The 19363-nt window shown below is 43.8% G+C and overlaps 1 protein-coding gene across 1 annotated transcript; it reads left to right on the top strand.

The window, feature by feature from the left end:
- Positions 1–1479: 1479 nt before the first annotated feature.
- Positions 1480–18349, top strand: LOC310638782 (lymphocyte antigen 6E-like; the record flags this gene model as incomplete). The annotated part of the gene is made up of 3 exons (XM_083360141.1): positions 1480–1531; positions 16252–16377; positions 18144–18349. 3 exons carry the CDS (start codon positions 1480–1482, stop codon positions 18347–18349), a joined length of 384 nt encoding a protein of 127 aa, XP_083216267.1.
- Positions 18350–19363: the final 1014 nt, after the last annotated feature.

Genomic DNA, 19363 nt, shown 5'->3' with positions numbered 1-19363 from the left:
AGGTCTTCTGCTTGAGCAGGGGGTTGTACTAGAAGACCTCCAAGGTCCCTTCCAACTCTGTTAATTCTGCTGTTCTTGGTGATTCTGTGGACCAGGTCTCTCCAGGTCTTCCAATCTTTCACTCCAGCTCTCCAGCCCACCAATGGATGAAGAAGTCTGTCAACGCTGCTAACATTGGATGATTTTGCATTGACAACAGATGGAAATGTACCCATCTTTTTCCTTTTGCTTTTAGAGTTAGATGATGCTGGGGTGGGGATGTGAATGAGAGTCCAGCTAGACATAACAACACTAAACGTAGGGTGAGAATCAAGGTTACTGAGCCCAGAGCTGATAAAGAATTGGTGGACTGGAGAGCTGGAGAGGAAGCCCGTGCTTCAAGCTAATTGGGGAATGTGATTTATGACTGTTAACTGGAGGAGGGAATTGTGCTTTGATACTATGTACCCAGGGGAGGGGAATTCAATTTTTGGCCTCGATTATGTAAGTGCCGATGTTATGCTACGTGAATAAAAGATCCTTTAAGGTAAACAATGCCTCGAAGTTCTTTCGAAGAGCTTCATCTGTCAGAACCATGACAAAGTCAAAATTAGTTGGATCTGACAGGAGTAAGACTGAATTTCAGCTCTGGATGTTGATTTGGGTCCAACCGCAAACGGAGAAGTGGGGGATAAACTGAAAATATGTTCAATTGGCCACAAAGACAAGCTAATTACTAACTCAACTTCATTCCATCATAAATGAATGAAGTCCAACCCCCAGCAGGAAACCCCATATCAGAGGTTTCCAACTTTTCTGGGCCTGCAGCCCAGAGGGAAGGAGAGCAGCTTCCAAATTGGCATGCGTGCACACAGGCAAGCAAGGCTGCATGCACCGGTGTGGCTCTAGCGGCCCCATTCATGCATGTGCAAATGAAGCTGCACAATCCACCCAGCACTAGTGGCCCCATTTGTGCCCATGCACGTGCACAATTGGGGACGCGGGCACTAGCACGAGGGAGGGGGGAGTCTGCGCGCTGGCCAGAGATTTCCATGTTTTCACGGCTTGCTGACCAAGAGACCGTGGCCTGGTGGTGGGCTGTGGCCCCTACTTTGGGGACCCCTGCCCTATACCATTTCAGGCAAAATTCAGCCATAGTCTCCCATCTCCTGGTCAAGCATTTCCTTTGGAGTGGAGAAAAGGAAGATCTGAGTCTGTTTCTCCATCCAACTCCGTGTTATTTCTCTGGACAATTATGCACTTGTAGGCAGAGCAAGAATTTAAATGCCTGGGACTTATTGCTAGGAGATTAGGTGGATTTGGGATCCTCCCTTGCTGATTTGCATTGCTCTGCCCTGCAGTTCATAGTAAATGGCAATTTAGGCAGCCCACACCATAACAACAACATCAGCAACAAAAATAAAGGCAACACCTCCAAGGTATAAATAGAACCTTTACATAGCATGAGCTTCTGGTGAAGCTCTGGAGAACTTTGCAATCATGAAAGCTCTGCTCGTTGCCTTCTTGCTGGCTGTCCTTTGCACGGAGAAAGGTATGGCAATTTTTATCATCCCTTTATCAAATGAACAGAATGTTATTAATTAAATGTTGATGGGTTTTATTAAGTAAATTAAATTAATTTTTTGGTGAATGTAGTTGTCTCTGGGTATCTGTTGTTAAAAGTGAATTGCTGATAGTTCCATGTGTTGTAGCCATAGCTCTGGTCATTGCCCATGTTCTCATGCCAGGGGTCTTAAATGGTTGTTGCTCTTCTTCCCTGTGTTCAACACTGCATTCCCCAAAAATGGTTGCGCGACAACTCAAAGAAATACGGCAGACCTCAACAAACAGACCGGTGATGTGCTCCATAAGCAGAGTGCAGTATAAATACGATCTCCCCACCCCAGTGTCTCCATCCTGACAATGTTGGCAGTTAGCCAACGAAAGTTTGATTTTTTAGCAATAAAAACTGTTTTAGTTTTTAATTCCATCCCAGTGTTCATTTGTTTGTTAATTTTAACATGCCTGGGATTCGCATATATATATGCTCAGAGTTATGTATTTCAGATGGGTGGCCGTAGAATCAAATAAATAAATCAAAAATAAATAAATAAGAATAAATACAATGCTAACATCAAAGATTCTTCTACATTTTCACCACAGTTCCATTCTGGGTCAGCCATCAAACTGGATAGCTCTTCTCTGGCTCCATAAACACTCTTCTCCGGCTGTTTATCCTTCTCTTTCATATAGCCTTGTGAGATAGACTTCACCTGAGACTGGAGGCTTTAGCAAGATAGTGAATTCTATCACACAACGATCCATGTCTGTGAGAAAGTGTACATTCTGTTGTCAATCTTGGATACGGTGATGTAGGATTTAAGGTCATTTATTCATGTATTTATTTAATACACTTTTAGGCTGCCCAGCTCCAAATGACTCGAGGCAGCTTGCGTTTAAAAAAAGAAAGAAGAACAATTAAAATAAATATGACAAATCAGATATGCCTGTTTATTTATTTGCTGTTCAATAGCCAGAAGGTGAATAAGGTTCAATGTCAAAGAACAGAAATACAAAAAGAAAAAAAATGCCCGCATAGTATCAGCAAAATAATAGTAACAACAACAGCTTATTCTGTGATGATACTTACACCATCAGACAACATCTGCCTATCCCAGATCCTTGCGATGGACTTAATAGGTGAATATCCAGTCTAAATATCTGGCTGGTTGTGCAACCAACAACAACAACAACACCCCGGACTTAACAATTGTCGATAAGAATGACAAAAAAGTCTGGATAGTGGACTTGGCAGTGCCTGAAGACAGCAGAATAGAAGAGAAAGAATGGGAGAAGATAACAAAATACAAAGACCTACAGTCTATTTCTATTGCTTCCCTCTGGGAGGAGGTTTTGAAGTATTTACAGCAGAACTACTAGATTCTGTAACCGCTTTGTTCCCTATGCCATCTGTCTTGTAAATTTTTTTCCCCACCATGTATATTTACACATCCGAAATAGACTGTGTTGTTTCTCTGGGTCATATATGTGTGTGTATGCAAAATGTGTTTTACGATGGTTTTGCTGAAAATCGGCACTTCTGATTTTTTATAAAACATAGCGAACAACAGCTTTGCACTTATGATCGCCATGTTTGCTTAATGGCCATTTGCAAAAACCATCGTAATATTAGGTTGGTCACATGACTGACCCATTTTACCCTTCCTTCCTTCCTTCCTTCCTTCCTTCCTTCCTTCTTTCCTTCCTTCCTTCCTTCCTTCCTTCTTTCCTTCCTTCCTTCCTTCCTTCCTTCCTTCCTTCCTTCCTTCCTTCCTTCCTTCCTTCCTTCCTTCCTTCCTTCCTCTTTCCATGGTACTATTTATTTATTTAATTTATTTATATATGTATTATTTATTTATTTAATTCAACGGGGTGCTGCCCATTCCAGAATACTTTATTTATGTATGTATTTATTTATGTATGCATTTATTTATGTATGTGTTATGTACTGGGTTCTTGTGAAACACCACGTGGGTTGCTGGAGCAGCTAACGGCTCTCCAGCAACCCAGACTTTAAGTCTCCTGTGCTGCAATTGGCTATCTCCAGGCGACAATGGTTGATTCAAACCTATTGGCTGCCGCCTAGGGGCTAGACTATATATTGCGGCTAGTTGCAGACATTTCCCCAGTACAGTTCCAGCATGAAATAAACAATGAGTTATCCTGTACTCTGTTCCGCGTCTTCATTCCTGCACCAAAGAAACCGCTATTTAACAGTATGTATGTATGTATGTATGTATGTATTTCAACAGGATGGTGCCCATTCCGGAATGGATCGCAATACTCTCTCATCTCTCTCTCATCTATCTATCTATCTATCTGTCTGTCTGTCTGTCTGTCTGTCTGTCTGTCTGTCTGTCTATCTATCTATCTATCTATCTATCTATCTATCTATCTATCTATCTATCTATCTGTCTGTCTGTCTGTCTGTCTATCATCTATCACCTATTCATTTATTTCAATGGGAATGCTGCCCATTCCAGAATAGAGTCACAATACAACATTCATTCATTCATTCATTCATTCAATTTCTATAGCAGCCCATCCCCGTCTATGATTCTGGGTGGCTTAAAATTCAAAAAAGTAGATATGCTACATTTAAAACAATAAAATATTGTTTTAAATGTTTTATTTTTAAATATTTATTTATCTTATTTTATTTTAAAAGAGTTTAAATATTTTATTTTATTTATTTAATTATTTGATTTCATTTCGCCATTCATTTATTCAATTGATGTGCCGCACGTCTCCCCGACAAGGGTGAACTCTGGTTTTTATTTTAAAGCATAAAAACTAACAAAATAAAGAATTTATTCAAAATAAAGTATGGATAACAGCCGAGATACTCGGCTGGGGAAGCATAAAGCCAGGGAACCGGGGCCCTTAGCATCTAGGTCAGCCATGGTGCCATTGAAGCTTCTCCTGTTATGTTTGTGTGTTGTGCATAAACAAACAGGGGAAGCATTTTGTGGTCAACATCTTGAGTTGTTTTGGACCACACCTTACCAAGGCCTCTGTCATCGGATGTGCTTTGTGCGCCGCAACCTTTCTATGCACAATCCACCCACTCAGCCCATCTATTTGTGCCATTGCTTGTAGTCCAGAAAGTCTCCTGGTTGAATTAATGTAGGTGTAGATCTTGCAGGCGATCAAACCGGTCAGTCCTAGAGGAGACCAACCCTGACTGCTCTTTAGAAGGCCAGATCCTGAAGCTAAAACTCAAATACTTTGGCCACCTAATGAGAAGGAAGGACTCACTGGAGAAGAGCCCAATGCTGGGAAAGGTTGAGGGCAAGAGAAGAAGGGGATGACAGAGAAGGAGGTGGATGGATGGAGTCACTGAAGCAGGAGGCGTGAGCCTAAACAGACTCCAGAAAATGGTAGAGGACAGGAAGGCCTGGAGGAATGTGTTCCATGGGGTCGCGCTGGGTCGGACACGACTTCGCAGCTAACAGCAACAATATATATATGGACTACTGGAGCGCCAAAGAATGGAGGCCTTTGAACTATGGTGCTGGAGAAGACTCCAGTGAGTCCCTTGGACTGCAAGGCAATCAAACCGGTCAGGCCTAGAGGAGATCAACCCTGGCTGCTCTTTAGAAGGCCAGATCCTGAAGCTAAAACTCAAATCCTTTGGCCACCTACTGAGAAGGAAAGACTCACTGGAGAAGAGCCTAATGCTGGGAAAGATTGAGGGCAAGAGAAGAAGGGGACGACAGAGAATGAGGTGGCTGGATGGAGTCACTGAAGCAGGAGGCGTGAGCCTAAATGGACTCTAGAAGATGGTAGAGGACAGGAAGGCCTGGAAGAACATTATCCATGGGGTCGCGATGGGTCAGACACAACTTCACAACTAACTAACAAAATCTTGAATTGCATGTAGGTGTCTCAGCTATGTAAAGAGGGTGGAACTAAAGTGTAATTGAATGTAGGACCTGCAATTACCACCTGATAATAAAAATAGGTAAAAAGATAGAAGCAGTAAGAGCTAGTCTGGTGTCACAGCGAAGGCGTCAGGTTAGCAAAGAGACTGGATCTTCTAGTGCCACCTTGGACACAAAGCCAGCTGGGCGACCTTGAGCCAGTTGCTTCCTCTCAGCCCTAAGCAGGAAGCAATGGCAAACCACTTTGGAAAAACCTCACCAAGAAAACTGCAGGCAATTTCTGAGAATAGAACAGGATTGAGCGGACGGGAAAAAATAATGTATACGTAAGGGGGAAAAAAGGTGATAAGGAGAGAATAAGGCTAAATTAGAAGAATTTCAAGTTCGTTCAATAAATCCATCACGAGGCGCTTCAACAAACGGGAAGACAGAAAATCTATATCTATATCTATATCTATATCTATATCTATATCTATATCTATATCTATATCTATATCTATATCTATATCTATATCTATATCTATATCTATATCTATATCTATATCTATATCTATATCTATATCTCTATATCTATATCTATATCTATATCTATATCTATCTATATCATCTACAAGGTAAAGGTAAAGGTTGTTTTCAGGGATTTAGTTTAATCTTTTTTAATTGCTCTTAATTTTTGTATTGATGTTTTATATACCCTGTAAACTGCCCTGAGTCCTACGGGAAAGGGCGGTATATAAATTCAATAAAATTCAAAAAATTCAAAAACCCACTTAACAACCATCTTGTTTAGCGACATAAATTTTGGGCTGCATTGTGGTTGTAAGCCAAAGATTACCTAGAATTCTTTTGCTTTAAGCATCATGATCAGTAAGAGTTACGGCCTCAAAGAGAAATGAAAGTTTATTTTTGAGCGAGCTTGACAGGACCGGCTGGGGCATGCTTGACAATAAATATGTTTCATTTAAATGTCATTGAAATATTGTAAGTTAGAACAGTGTGAGGTGGCTTCACTTGGTCACGATGTAAAAAAAGAGGTTGAGATTCTGGAAAGAGGGCAGAGAAGAGCAGCAAAGATGATCAGGGGACTGGAGGCTAAAACATACAAGGAATGGTTGCTGGAATTGGGTATGTCTGGTTTAATGAAGAGAAGGACAAGGGGGGACATGATAGCTGTATTCCAGTATCTCAGGGTCTGCCCCAAAGAAGAGGGAGTCAAGCTATTCTCCAAAGCGCCTGAACTAAGGAGGAATTTCCGGACCTAGAACAATTAACCAGTGGAACGACTTGCCTCCAGAAGTTGTGGATGCTCCAACCCTGGAAGTTTTTTTTAAGAAGAGACTGGACAGCCATTTGTCTGAAATGGTCTAGCGTTTCCTGCCTGAGCAGGGGCGGGGTTGGACTAGAAGACCTCCAAGGTCCCTTTCAGCTCTCTTCTGATTGATGAATATTTATGTTCTGATAGAAAACAGTCTTTCTCAACCAGCTTCTTTTGTGGGTGAAGCTGAAATGCATATTGCGTATTAAAGACACAACAAACAATGCTACAGAATAATGTTGTAACCAACTGCATTACAGTTACAGGTGCCATTTGCTATTTTTCAAGAAGAGACACCCGCAAGGAAGATTTAAAAAAAGAAAGTCAAGTCTTGATGGCATGTGCCACGCAGCTGAAGTCCACACGTCTTAAATTTTGCCGTGGATGAAAATAACTGATAGGAACCCCGTTATGTACTGGGCTCTTAAAGATTACCACGTGGGTTGCTGGAGCAGCTAACGGCTCTCCAGCAACCCAGACTACAAGGCTCCTGTGCTGCAATTGGCTATCTCCAGGCGGCAATGGTTGATTCAAACCTATTGGCTGCCGCCTAGGGGCTAGACTGTATATTGCGGCTAGTTGCAGCCTTTTCCCCAGTACAGTTTCTGCACGAAATAAACTATGAGTTACCTTGTACTCAGCTTCGCGTCTTCATTCCTGCGCCAAAGAACCCGCTATTTTAACAAACCCAATCTGCTTTCTGTCATTGTGACCCATGCAACGTAACGTGACTCTCCTGGATACCAATTTGTACTTCTAACTCTTGTTTTCTTAATTATTTCTTTTTAGCTTTTCTTTTTCGCTTTGTTTCCATTGCTCCATGTTTTAATCAATTTGGGGTGCTCTACACATACACATACGCGGTGGCTCAGTGGGTTAGGACGCTGAGCTTGTCGATCAGAAGGTCGGCAGTTTGGCGGGTTGAATCCCGAGTGCCGCGTAACAGAGTGAGTGCCTGTTATTCGTCCCAGCTTCTGCCAACCTAGCAGTTCGAAAGCACGTAAAAATGCAAGTAGAAAAATAGGGACCACTACGGTGGGAAGGTAACAGCGTTCCGTGTGCCTCTGGCGTCTAGTCATGCCGGCCACATGACCACGGAGACGTCCTCGGACAAGCGCTGGCTCTTCGGCTTTGAAACGGAGATGAGCACCGGCCCCTAGAGTCGGAAACGACTAGCACGCGTGTGCGGGGGAACCTTTACCTTTACCTTTTTTACACATATGGCTGAATGATGCCTTTGAAGACATTCCTCGCCAATTTCTAGACCTGTGTTTCTCAACCTTGGCAACTTTAAGATGGGTGGACTTCGGCTCCTGGAATTCCCCCACCAGCCACACAAGGAGTTTGTTTGGAAGAGTTCACGATAAAAGGAAAGCGGGTTGTTAAAGAAGACGGTGGCTGGACCCCATCAGAGCTGACACCAGCCAGAGCGCAGATCAACTCAAAGAAGGAGTCAGATCTGTACATTGGGAAAACAAAACAACCGCTTCATAAATACGTGCCACAACGTAGGAGAACAAACCCATCAGGACAAGAGTCAGCAGTCCATCTCCATTTGAAAGACAGCAAAGTCCACATTTTGGACAGAGAGGACCGCTGGTTTGAAAGAGGGGTCAAAGAGGCCATCTAGGTCAGTGGTTTGCCATTGCTTCTTTCCTAGGGATGAGAGCAAGTGACTGGCTGGCCTGCAAGGTCACCCAGCCTAAGACAGGACTAGAATTCAATGGTTTCCCAGGTTTTTAACCGGATGCCTTCACCGCTACACTAAATTTGCTCTAGTGTGTGTGTGTGTGTGTGTGTGTTTTGGTCACCACGATGTAAAAAAGATGTTGAGACTCTAGAAAGAGTACAGAGAAGAGCAACAAAGAGGATTAGGGGACTGGAGGCTAAAACATATAAGGAACGGCTGCTGGAATTGGGCATGTCTAGTTTAATGAAGAGAAGGACGAGGGGGGACGTTCCAGTATCTCAGGGGCTGCCCCAAAGAAGAGGTAGTCCAGCTATTCTCCAAAGCGCCTGAAGGCAGGACAAGAAGCAACGGATGGAAACTCATTGAGGAGAGAAGCAACCTAGAACTAAGGAGAAACTTCCTGACAGTGAGGATAATTAACCAGTGGAACCACCTGCCTCCAAAAGCTGTGAATGCTCCAACACTGGAAGTTTTAAAGAAGAGACTGGACAGCCACTTGTCTGAAATGGGATAGGGTTTCCTGCCTGAGCAGGGGGTTGGACTACATGACCTCTAAGGTCCCTTCTAACTTTATTATTATTATTATTATTATTATTATTATTATTATTATTATTATTATTATTATTATTATTATTAAAACACCTTTGGGACAAACCTTGATCGAGATGACCTTCATAAACATTTAACTGTGAACTTTGGGATGAACCCCCTTCGAATGGTGCAGGAGTATGAACGGATTTCCAGAAAACATTGCAGACCGCAGGAACCATTTGCGCTTCAGTTTGAGATGCAGACAGCACAGACGCATCCCGAACCGCCTCGCCCGTCTTCAACACGGAAGGGACCCAGGGCAGAAAACATCCAGTAGCCAAGAAGTCTCCACACCCATTTGCACCACTCAGGTGACCACGAGGACACAGGTAAACCTCTAAGTGGCCTCAACGTCTCTCTAAAAGGATACAAGTGACCGGCTGTCTGCAAGGAGTATAAATCCTTCCATTCCCCACCATCCAGTCAGAGCTGAAGAAGCTTCTTGGATGAGAACTAAACGTCTTCAAAGAGAAAAACAAAGAATGTCTGGTTGCCTTGTGAAAAAGCACCTTTGGGTCAAAGAAGTAGTGCAAGACTGGAAGATGGCCCTTAGACTTTCCAAGACTAGGTTGCAAACGATTGGATACCTTCAGGATGATGATCATCAAGGATCAAACCGTGCTAAGGAAGAACCACCCTGGAAAAGAGATAAAAATATAAAAATGTGATGAGAAGTGAGATGGTCGGGCAGGGCTGCTCTCAATCATGGTGCAATTGAAGCTCTATCTGTGTTTTCGCATGTTGTACATGCTGGCTGGGGAATTCTGGGAGGTGAACTTGCCAAAATTGAGAAATACAGGTCTTCATATGCAAAGCAAACTTTCTCTTCCTTGGATGCTTGTCCAAGTGGCAGGGCTGAAATGAAAATTTATGACGAAGGTCTCCATTCAGCCAAGTCCTTCAAGTGTAAGGAAGAGCTTCTCCACAGAGGTCTTTAAATACCCAGCCTTTCCCCTTGCAAGAAAATTTAGTCATAAATATGAAGGATCCGATAGGATGAGGTTTTTTTTCTTCTTCTTCTGTTCGCTCGCTTCCGATTCTCGGAGGCAATGTTCTTGATGACATTTTTCAGAAGTGGTTTGCCATTGCTTCTTTCCTAGGGCTGAGAGCAAGTGACTGGCTGGCCTGCAAGGTCACTCAGCCTAAGACAGGACTAGAATTCAATGGTTTCCCAGATTTTTAACCGGATGCCTTCACTGCTACACTAAATTTGCTCGTGTGTGTGTGTGTGTGTGTGTGTGTGTGTGTGTGTGTGTGTGTGTATCTTTTTGTTTCTTTCATTCAATCATGTCTGATTCTTGGAAACTGGCAAGACAAGTTTGAGATGTCATGTTGATGACCCAATTTATTGCCCCGGGAAAATCATAAGGCTGACTTGAATGCTTGCCAATCTTTCTCGTTGTGTCTTTCATACTTCCCAACTCTGGTGCTTGATGAAAATGTTGCGATGCAAACAGGTTTCCCAAAAGATCAGTTGCCAGGGCCTACTATCTTCGAATGAAACCACCCCAGGGAATTCTTCTTCCTTTGCATCATTCCTCTTCCATAAGGCCTGTGACCACTCCACCCAACTATTTGGGTCGAGTTCTTTCAACCTAGGCAGGGCAGGTAAACAAACAAACGGATCTTACACGTCAAAATCTCCATTAGAATTTCATCAGGTTCTGCAGATCTAAGGATAAATGGACAACTGGCAATTAGATGTAGACTTCATGACTGTAAACAAGAATAACTTGGTTGGCTCTTGATACTCTGTGGCTGGATGTACCGTAGCAGAAGATCAACTTGGGAATGTTTTTTAGTCTAATGAAGAGAAGGACGAGGGGTGGCATGGTAACAGTCTTCCAATATCTCAGGGCTTGCCACAAAGAAGAGGGAGTCAATTTATTCTCCGAAGCCCCTGAAGGCAGGACAAGAAGCAACGGATGGAAACTAACCAAAGAGAGATGCAACCTAGAACTAAGGAGAAACTTCCTGACAGTGAGAACAATTAACCAGTGGAACAACCTGCCTCCAGAAGCGATGAATGCTCCAACACTGGAAGTTTTTAAGAAGAGACTGGACATTCACCTGTCTGAGATGGTATAGGTTCTCCTGCTTGAGCAGAGGGTTGGACTAGAAGACCTCCAAGCTCCCTTCCAACTGTATGATTCTATATTGTATAAGTCCTTGAAAGGTTTGTAGAAGAGATACAGCTTCTGAGATGAGTTAACTCCCCATTAGGGATGATATGGTAGCAATTGTCCAAATATTTGAGGGGCTGCCCCAAAGAAGAAGGAGTCAAGCTATTCTTCAAAGCACCTGAAGGCAGGACAAGAAGCAATGGATGGAAACTCATCAAGGAGAGAAGTAACCTGGAACTAAGGAGAAACTTCCTAACTGTTAGAACAATTAAGCAGCGGAACAACCTGCCTCCAGAAGCTGTAAAAGCTCCAACACTGAAAGTTTTTTAAGAAGAGACTGGACAGCCATTTGTCTGGAATGGAATAGGGTCTCCTGCATGGGCAGGCGGATGGATTAGAAAGCTAAGGTCCAAGGTCCCTTAAAGGTAAAGATTCCCCCGCACATGCGTGCTAGTCGCTTCCAACTCTAGGGGCCGGTGCTCATCTCTATTTCAAAGCCGAAGAGCCAGCGCTTGTCCGAGGACGTCTTCGGGGTCATGTGGCCGGCATGACTAGACGCCAAAGGCGCACGGAATGCTGTTACCTTCCCACCGTAGTGGTCCCTATTTTTCTACTTGCATTTTGACGTGCTTTCGAACTGCTAGGTTGGCAGAAGCTGGGACGAGTAACAGGCGCTCACTCTGCTACGCAGCACTCGGGATTCGACCCACCAAACTGCCGACCATCTGGTCGACAAGCTCAGTGTCCTAACCCACTGAGCCACCGCCTCCATATTAAGGTCCCTTACAACTCTATTATACTGTAACTTGAGGATACAAGAAGAGGGCTGTTGAAGTGGACAGAGGACCACCCTCCCTACTGTGTTTCCCCAAAAATAAAGCCCAACTGGAAACTAATCCCTAGCATGATTTTTCAGAATGCTTGTAATATAAACCACACCCCCAAAATAAGCCCCAGTTAAGATTGTCAGCCAGACCGACACATTTTGTACCGTATTTCCCCAAAAATAAGATCTAACCGGAAAATAAGCTCTAATCTAATGCATCTTTTGGAGCAAAAATTAATATAAGACCCAGTCTTATTTTCGGGGAAACACGGTATAGAGTGAGCTTTTTAAAAGCAGGATTCCATGGCTATTGAAAGCAGATCTTCTCAAGATGCCTTGGGAAAGAGAACACCATTTGTAGATAGGCTTGTGACCGTTGTGGTCATTAAATCCTGATGGTCCTGAACTGGGTCACCCATGTGACTGAACTGATTTTATGACCTGTTTTGCACTGTGTTAAGTGAATGCTGTGGCTGTCAAACTAATGGTTCTCTGTGGGCCAATTTTTGCTGAAAATTAGAACCAAGTGCCGATGTTCAGAGAAGCTGTTGTAAAATGCAGTCACATGACTCCGGGACATTGCAAATAGCTGTAAATGCAGACCAGTTGCCAAATATCTCACATGTGGTTATGTGACAGTGAGGAGCCCAACTATCAGAACTTTGGAACTGGGTCGTAAGTACAAGAGATTAATTAAGGCAGGGGTCCCCAACCTGTCAACCGCAGCCTGGTACCGGGCTGTGGGCTTCTGGCCACCGGGCCACGGGACAGGCTGGCCAGTGCATGCACATGTGTGTACCCCCCACTTGTGCTAGCGCCGTGGTCGTGGGGGCGCAAAAACATGATGCTGTGCTGTGAGGTGCAAAAACGGGCCACTGCCATACCTTGGGGTGTGAAAATGGGATGCTGCTGCACCTTGGGGTGCAAAAACAGGATGCCGTGTTGCCGTGCTGCACAAGAATGGGCCAACGCCACACCTCAAGGTGTGAAAATGGGATGCCGCTGCAACTTGGTGTGCAAAAATGGCCCAATGCCGTGCCTTGGGGCATAGAAACAGGGTGCTATGTACAAGAATGGGGCAGGGCTAATGAGTATCACACAAGCGCTAACCCCGCCCTGTTTGTGACATGCACATCCTCATGGCTGCGTGTGCGTGTGCGTGCATAAAATGCTTCCCCCTTCCTTTTTCCTCTGGTCCACCAACCAAGAAAGGTTGGTGACCTCTGAACTAAGGGGTCAGTTGTAAGTCGAAGGCTCCTTGTGTGCTACCAATAAACTGAGCAGCATAATATCTGTATTAAATTACTAGGGTTCTCACACATCTAGGCTTTCAATATTCAGATCACCACTAGATGGCATCAGAGATTCAGGGGAAAAAAAATCTGTTCTACTGCTGCCACCTGGTGGTCAACTGGATCATAGCAGAATCCATATTGAAAATGGGAATTGCTTACTGTTTTTTTTAAAAAAATGCCCTTTAATTGAGCTTGGAAGCTTGCATGGAGATGAGTATCCTGGCACAAGAAAGGGACATGGTGGAATTTGGTCCTCTGCATGTCTACATAAAAGCAAGTTTAGGTAGTCCTTGACTTACAACAGTTCATTTAGTGACTATTCAAAGTTACAACGGGACTGAAAAAAAGTGACTTATGACTGTTTTTCACACTTATGACCTTGGCAACATCCCCGTGGTCACAGGATCAGAATTCAGACCCTTGGCAACTGGCTCATATTTATGATAGTTGCAGGGTCCCCTTTTGTGACCTTTTGACCAGAAAGTCAATGGGGAAGTCAGATTCACTTAACAACCGGGCTACTAAGTTCACAACTGCAGCGATACACTTAACAACTGTGACAAAAAAGGTTATAAAATGGGGCAAAACGTACTTAACAACTTTCTCACTTAACAACAGAATTTTGGGCTCAATCGTGGTCATAAATTGAGGACTACCAGTGAATAGTATTTAGTGGAATTTAATTCCATGAACACAATATTGCTAAGCACATTGATTTGTGCTTCTTAGATTGTAAGCCACCCTGAGTCTTCGGAGAAGGGCGGGATATAAATGGGATTAAATATATATATATATATATATATATGGGACTGCCAGTGTTCTCTGCTTAGCAACCACAACTGGGACCTGCAGCTAAGTTGTTAAGCAAAGCAGCTACTAAGTGAAACCATATTGGTGCTTATGAACTAACTTCAACTTTTCTTTGCTTCACAGACCCACAAATGTCGTAAACTGGTTGTAAAGCTGCACTTTCATTACAGTTGTAACTGCAAGCAGTTGCTTAATGAGGCAGGTGCTAAATGAAGATTACCTGTACATTTACTATCAACCAGTCGTGGGATTCAGCCGGTTTGCACCAGTTTGGCAGAACTGGTAGCTGAATTTTGCAGAGTTCGTAGAACCGGTTGAATGCATACTATTTCCGGAAGTCCGTTCTAGGCCTCGGAGGCCTAGAGAAGGCCTCTCAGGCCTAGAACGGCCGACCAAAAGTGCATGGATGCCACTTCCAGAAGTCTGTTCTAGGCCTGGGAGGCCTGGAGGAGGCCTCCCAGGCCTAGAACAGCCCACCCGAAGTGCGTGAATGCCACTTCCGGAAGTCCATTCTAGGCCTGGGAGGCCCAGGTCTGCATCCATGCAGAGAACCGGTTGTTCAGGTATTTGAATCTCACCACTGCTATCAACCAACAACTGATGCTTTTGTAAACTCCTAAGAGCTGTTTTTTTTTTAATAAAAAGTTTGCATTGCAATGTTCTGAAGTTGGGATCCACCCAAAATGCTTTTCGAGGTGTCCTTATTCCGTCTAACAATTTAATAATTACTCTTCCTTGTAATTGTAGCAAAATGTGAAAGAAAAGGCTGCTGATATATTTTGGTTCAATCTGCACAGGGTCTCCTTGACTTACCACAGTTTATTTAGCAACTGTTTGAGTTTACAACGGCACTGAAAAATGTGATGTATGACTGTTTTTCACACTTATGACCCTTGCAGCACCCACAAGGCCATATGATCAAAATTCAGCTGCTTGTCAACTGACTCATACTTAGGACGGTTGCCGTGCCCCAGGGTCACGTGATCCCCTTTTGCAAAGCACAATGAGTGGGGAGGCCAGATTTACTTAACAACTGCGTGGCTAACTTAACAACGGTAGGGATTCACTTAAAAATTGTGGCAAGAAAGGTCGTAAAAATGGGGCAAAACTCACGTAAAAACTGTCTCACTTAACAACAGGAAGTTTGGGCTCGACTGTGGTCGTAACGCCAGGACTGCCTCTACTGCAGGGATCCCCAACCCCCAGTTTGTGGAGCAGTACCGGGCCGCGGCATGCCAGCAACCGGTCAGCACAAACAAGCAAAGCCCCATCCGCGGGATGCAGGCAGCACACAAAACCACATGCTCCTGCTTTCACTTTGCTTGCTTTGATGTATTTGCATGGGAAATGGGGAGGAGGAGGAGGAGGAGGAGGAGGAGGAGGAAAGCTCACAGGGCCATCTGGGTTATATCTCCTGTTGGGAGGTGGGCAGAGGCAAGGTGTCCGAGAACTGCCAGCTATCGCCTGACGGACTAGGGAAGTGGGGTGAGCTGACAGGATGGGACTTTTAGCTTAACGCTTTTGCCTGGGAACTTCAGACTTGGCCTTTTCTCTCTGCAATCACTTTCTTTCAGTAAAAAGTTCTCTTTGAAACAATGCCTGTTTCCCCGAGTTGTGCTTTCCTGAGGGAATAGCGGGGACGGGACCTTGTCCCCAACCCTCGGTCTGTGGACTGGTACCAGGCCATGGCATGCCAGCAACCACTTCACACAAACAAGCAAAGCCACATCCGTGGATTGCAGGCAGCACACAAAACCACACATTCTCCGGTCCACGGAAAAACCTCTCTCCACGGAACTGGTCCTTCCTGCCGAAAAGATTGGGGACCTCTGCTGTAAGGCAGGGGTCTCCAACCCCTGGTCCATGGACCAGTACTAGGCCATGGCATGTCAGCAGCCGGTCCACACAAATAAGCAAAGCCCCGCCCGTGGGATGCAGGGAGCACACAAAACCATGCCCCCTCCGGTCTGTGGAAAAACCTCTCTCCACGGAACCGGTCTCTGGTGCCCAAAAAGTTGGGGCCCTCTGCTCTACTGGATTTAAAATGCTCAGCCATTCCTAGGTTGCACTCCAAGGTCCAGGAATACTGGATTCTTAGCACGGAAAGTTTCTCGGCGCACGAGAAATATTTAGCCTGGCTACTTCTGTATAAAATGTGTTTTTCTATCTTTTATTCAGTGCATTCCCTTGCCTGCTATTACTGTGAAAATGAGCCTTCCAACTGGAACTGCATGTCAATGAAGAAGTGCGCAGAAACAGACAAATACTGCACTACCGTTAAAAGGGTTAACCGTGGCCGACACGGTATGTATCATGGAAGCAGAAATAATTACGGTACCGGCCTCTTTTGCAATGAACTAGAAAGTGGTTTAGGGGGATGATCTAATGTCAAAACTATTTTAACAACAACAACAACAACAACAACAAATAATAATAATAATAATAATAATAATAATAATAATAATAATAATAAAGTGGTATTAACACTTCACGTGATGATGATGATGATAATGATGATAATAATAATAATAATAATAATAATAATAATAATAATAATAATAATAATAATAATAATAATGAAGAATTTGGAAGGGACCTTGGAGGTCATCTAGTGCAACCCCCTTTTCAGACAGGTAAACCTATACCATTTCAGACAAATGGCTGTCTAGCCTCTCCTTAAAAACTTCCAGTGTTGGAGCATTCACCGCTTCTGGAGGCAGGTTGTTCCACTGGTTAATTGTTCTAACTGTCAGGAAGTTTCTCCTTAGTTCTAGGTTGCTTCTCTCTTTGATGAGTTTCCATTTGTTGCTTCTTGTCCTGCCTTCAGGGGCTTCGGAGAAGAGGTTGAACCCCCCCTTCTTTGTGGCAGCCCCTCAAATATTGGGAGACTGCTATCATGTCCCCCCTGGTCCTTCTCTTCCTTAAACTAGGCATACCCAATTCCTGTAACTGTTCCTTATATGTTTTAGCCTCCAGCCTCCTTAAAAATATTGAACGTTGCTATTAAAATCCTGGGAACAGAGATGCTGATGTTGATATTCATGTTTTTGTCCAGACGTGAATTATACAAAGAACAGAAGAAAGCTTCCTTTGAACTTACTTAAGTTCCAGGTTACTGGTTCTCCAGAGGTTTGAGAGGAAGGGGTAGTTGACAAGAGGATGGTGGATTCAGATAGACTTGACCCTCAATGTCTGAGACCAGGGAGGTTCAACCATTGTTAAGAAAGTTGGAGGAAGAATGGATGTACCAGGGAAAAGAGGAATGTTTAGTGTTCTTCCCATATGCTGTGTAGTGGGACTGCATCCAGTTTTGGTCTCCACACTATAAAAAAGATGTTGGGATTCTAGAAAGAGTGCAGAGAAGAGCAGCAAAGATGATCAGGGGACTGGAAGCTAAAACATATGAAGAACGGTTGCAGGAACTGGACTTGGCTAGTCTAGTGAAGAGAAGGACCGGGGGAGACCTGATAGCAGAGTTCCAATATTTGAGGGGCTGTCACAGAGAGAGGAGGGGGGGAGTCAACCTATTCTCCAAAGCACCTGAAGGCCAGACAAGGAATAACAGATGGAAACGGATCAAGGAGAGAGTCAACCTAGAAATAAGGATAATTTTTCTGACAGTGAGAACAATCAGCCAATGGAACAGATTGCCCTCAGAAGTTGTGGGAGCTTCATCACTGGAAGCTCTCAAGAAGAGACTGGACTGCCATCTGTCAGAAATGGTATAGAGTCTCCTGCTTGGGTGGGTGGGTGGGTGGGGGGTTGGACTAGATGACCTGCAAGGTTCCTTCCAACTCTGTTATTCTATAAGGGACACTTGGAAAATAGAGGAAATATCTGCCCAAGGAGTCCTGTTTCTCAATTTCAGCAACTTGAAACTGGGTGGACCTCAACCCCTCCTAGCTGGGGAATTTTGGGAGTTGAAGTCCACCCATTTTCAAGTGGTCGAGTTAGAAGGGCCAGCCAGAAAGGGAAACTAAGTCTAGATAGGGCTGAAATCCCCCCCTTTTTTGGTGGCTTCTAATTTCTTGTATTTTATATAATTCATTGATTTTATTTTGCCACATAAGGTGAGCCTGATGACTACCGGATCAGCAAGCAATGCACTCCAAGTTGTGAAGAAAATTTCATGGACACAGGGTCTTCATCCGTTGCAACCAAGTGCTGCCAGTTTTCCTTCTGTAACTTCAATGGGGCTGCCAGCGTGAAACTGAGCAACATGGTGCTGGTTTTGGGAATCCTGGGCAGTTTCTTCTACATCTTCCAGTCTAGATAAGGGATTGCTCATAAATTCTTACAAGAAAGAGAGACTAGTAAATTTCATCCAGACTCCTGAAGCTTCTGAGAGGGTCTCCTCCTGAGCTTAGGATCAACACACCAAATAGATTCTTGGTTCTCCTATGGGAAAATTGGTCTCTGTTTGCGTATTACAGAAACACGAAGCTTCCCTTTGTACATAGACCTCCAGAAGACCTTTGTATTAAGTAGTATTTTTATTTAGTATCCACTTGTATCTAAGTCTAGCACAAACCTATTTTGCCTCACCGTAATAATCCTTCATAGCAAGAGCATTTATTAAAGATTGTCAAGGCCCTCAGGCAGCTGGCTGACGTAGCATCCTTCTTGCTCTTGACACGTGATAACATTTTGCAAAACTGGCTTAATTAAAAATAGCTTCTTACTTTGGTGCACGCAAAGGGCACCATTAACCACATTTTCTTCTTGGTAATGTTTAAAAAACCCCACCCACCTTTCTGGGATGATTTGATGATGGTTCTAGCCACCTGGTGTGGAAAGGGCACAACTACAAGAGTTTAGGGAAAAGTTAACTCTAGGTGAATTTTATGAAGATAAACCCTGGTCAGGAGCAACAGGATTGCAAGCTTGGAGGTGAGAGGATGTGATTGTGGCTACTTAGAAGATTACTGTGTGGTGTGATCTCGTGGAAAGGCTTAATCAAAATATATTTTATGCCTTATACCATGGATCTTCAAACTTGGCCCTTTTATGACTTTTGGACTACAACTCCCAGAATTCCTCAGCCAGTGTGCCTGGCTGAGGAATTCTGGGAGTTGAAGTCCACAAGTCATAAAAGGGCCAAATTTGAAGACCCCTGCCTTATACTGTCTCCATCTCCCCTTAAATATTAACCAAATCTATAATGGACTGAGAATCAGCATCTCCGCTAGATAATTGGCAATCAAGCTGTAACTAGTTAATCAAGTAAAAATAGCAAATGGGGGAAAATCTTTTACTCAAGCTTCCTTAAACCCAGACCTAATCCACACAT

Source organism: Vipera ursinii (genome assembly GCF_947247035.1).
Source record: "Vipera ursinii genome assembly, chromosome: 3".
Lineage (NCBI taxonomy): Eukaryota > Metazoa > Chordata > Lepidosauria > Squamata > Viperidae > Vipera > Vipera ursinii.
This window is presented reverse-complemented; position numbering and strand designations above follow the sequence as displayed.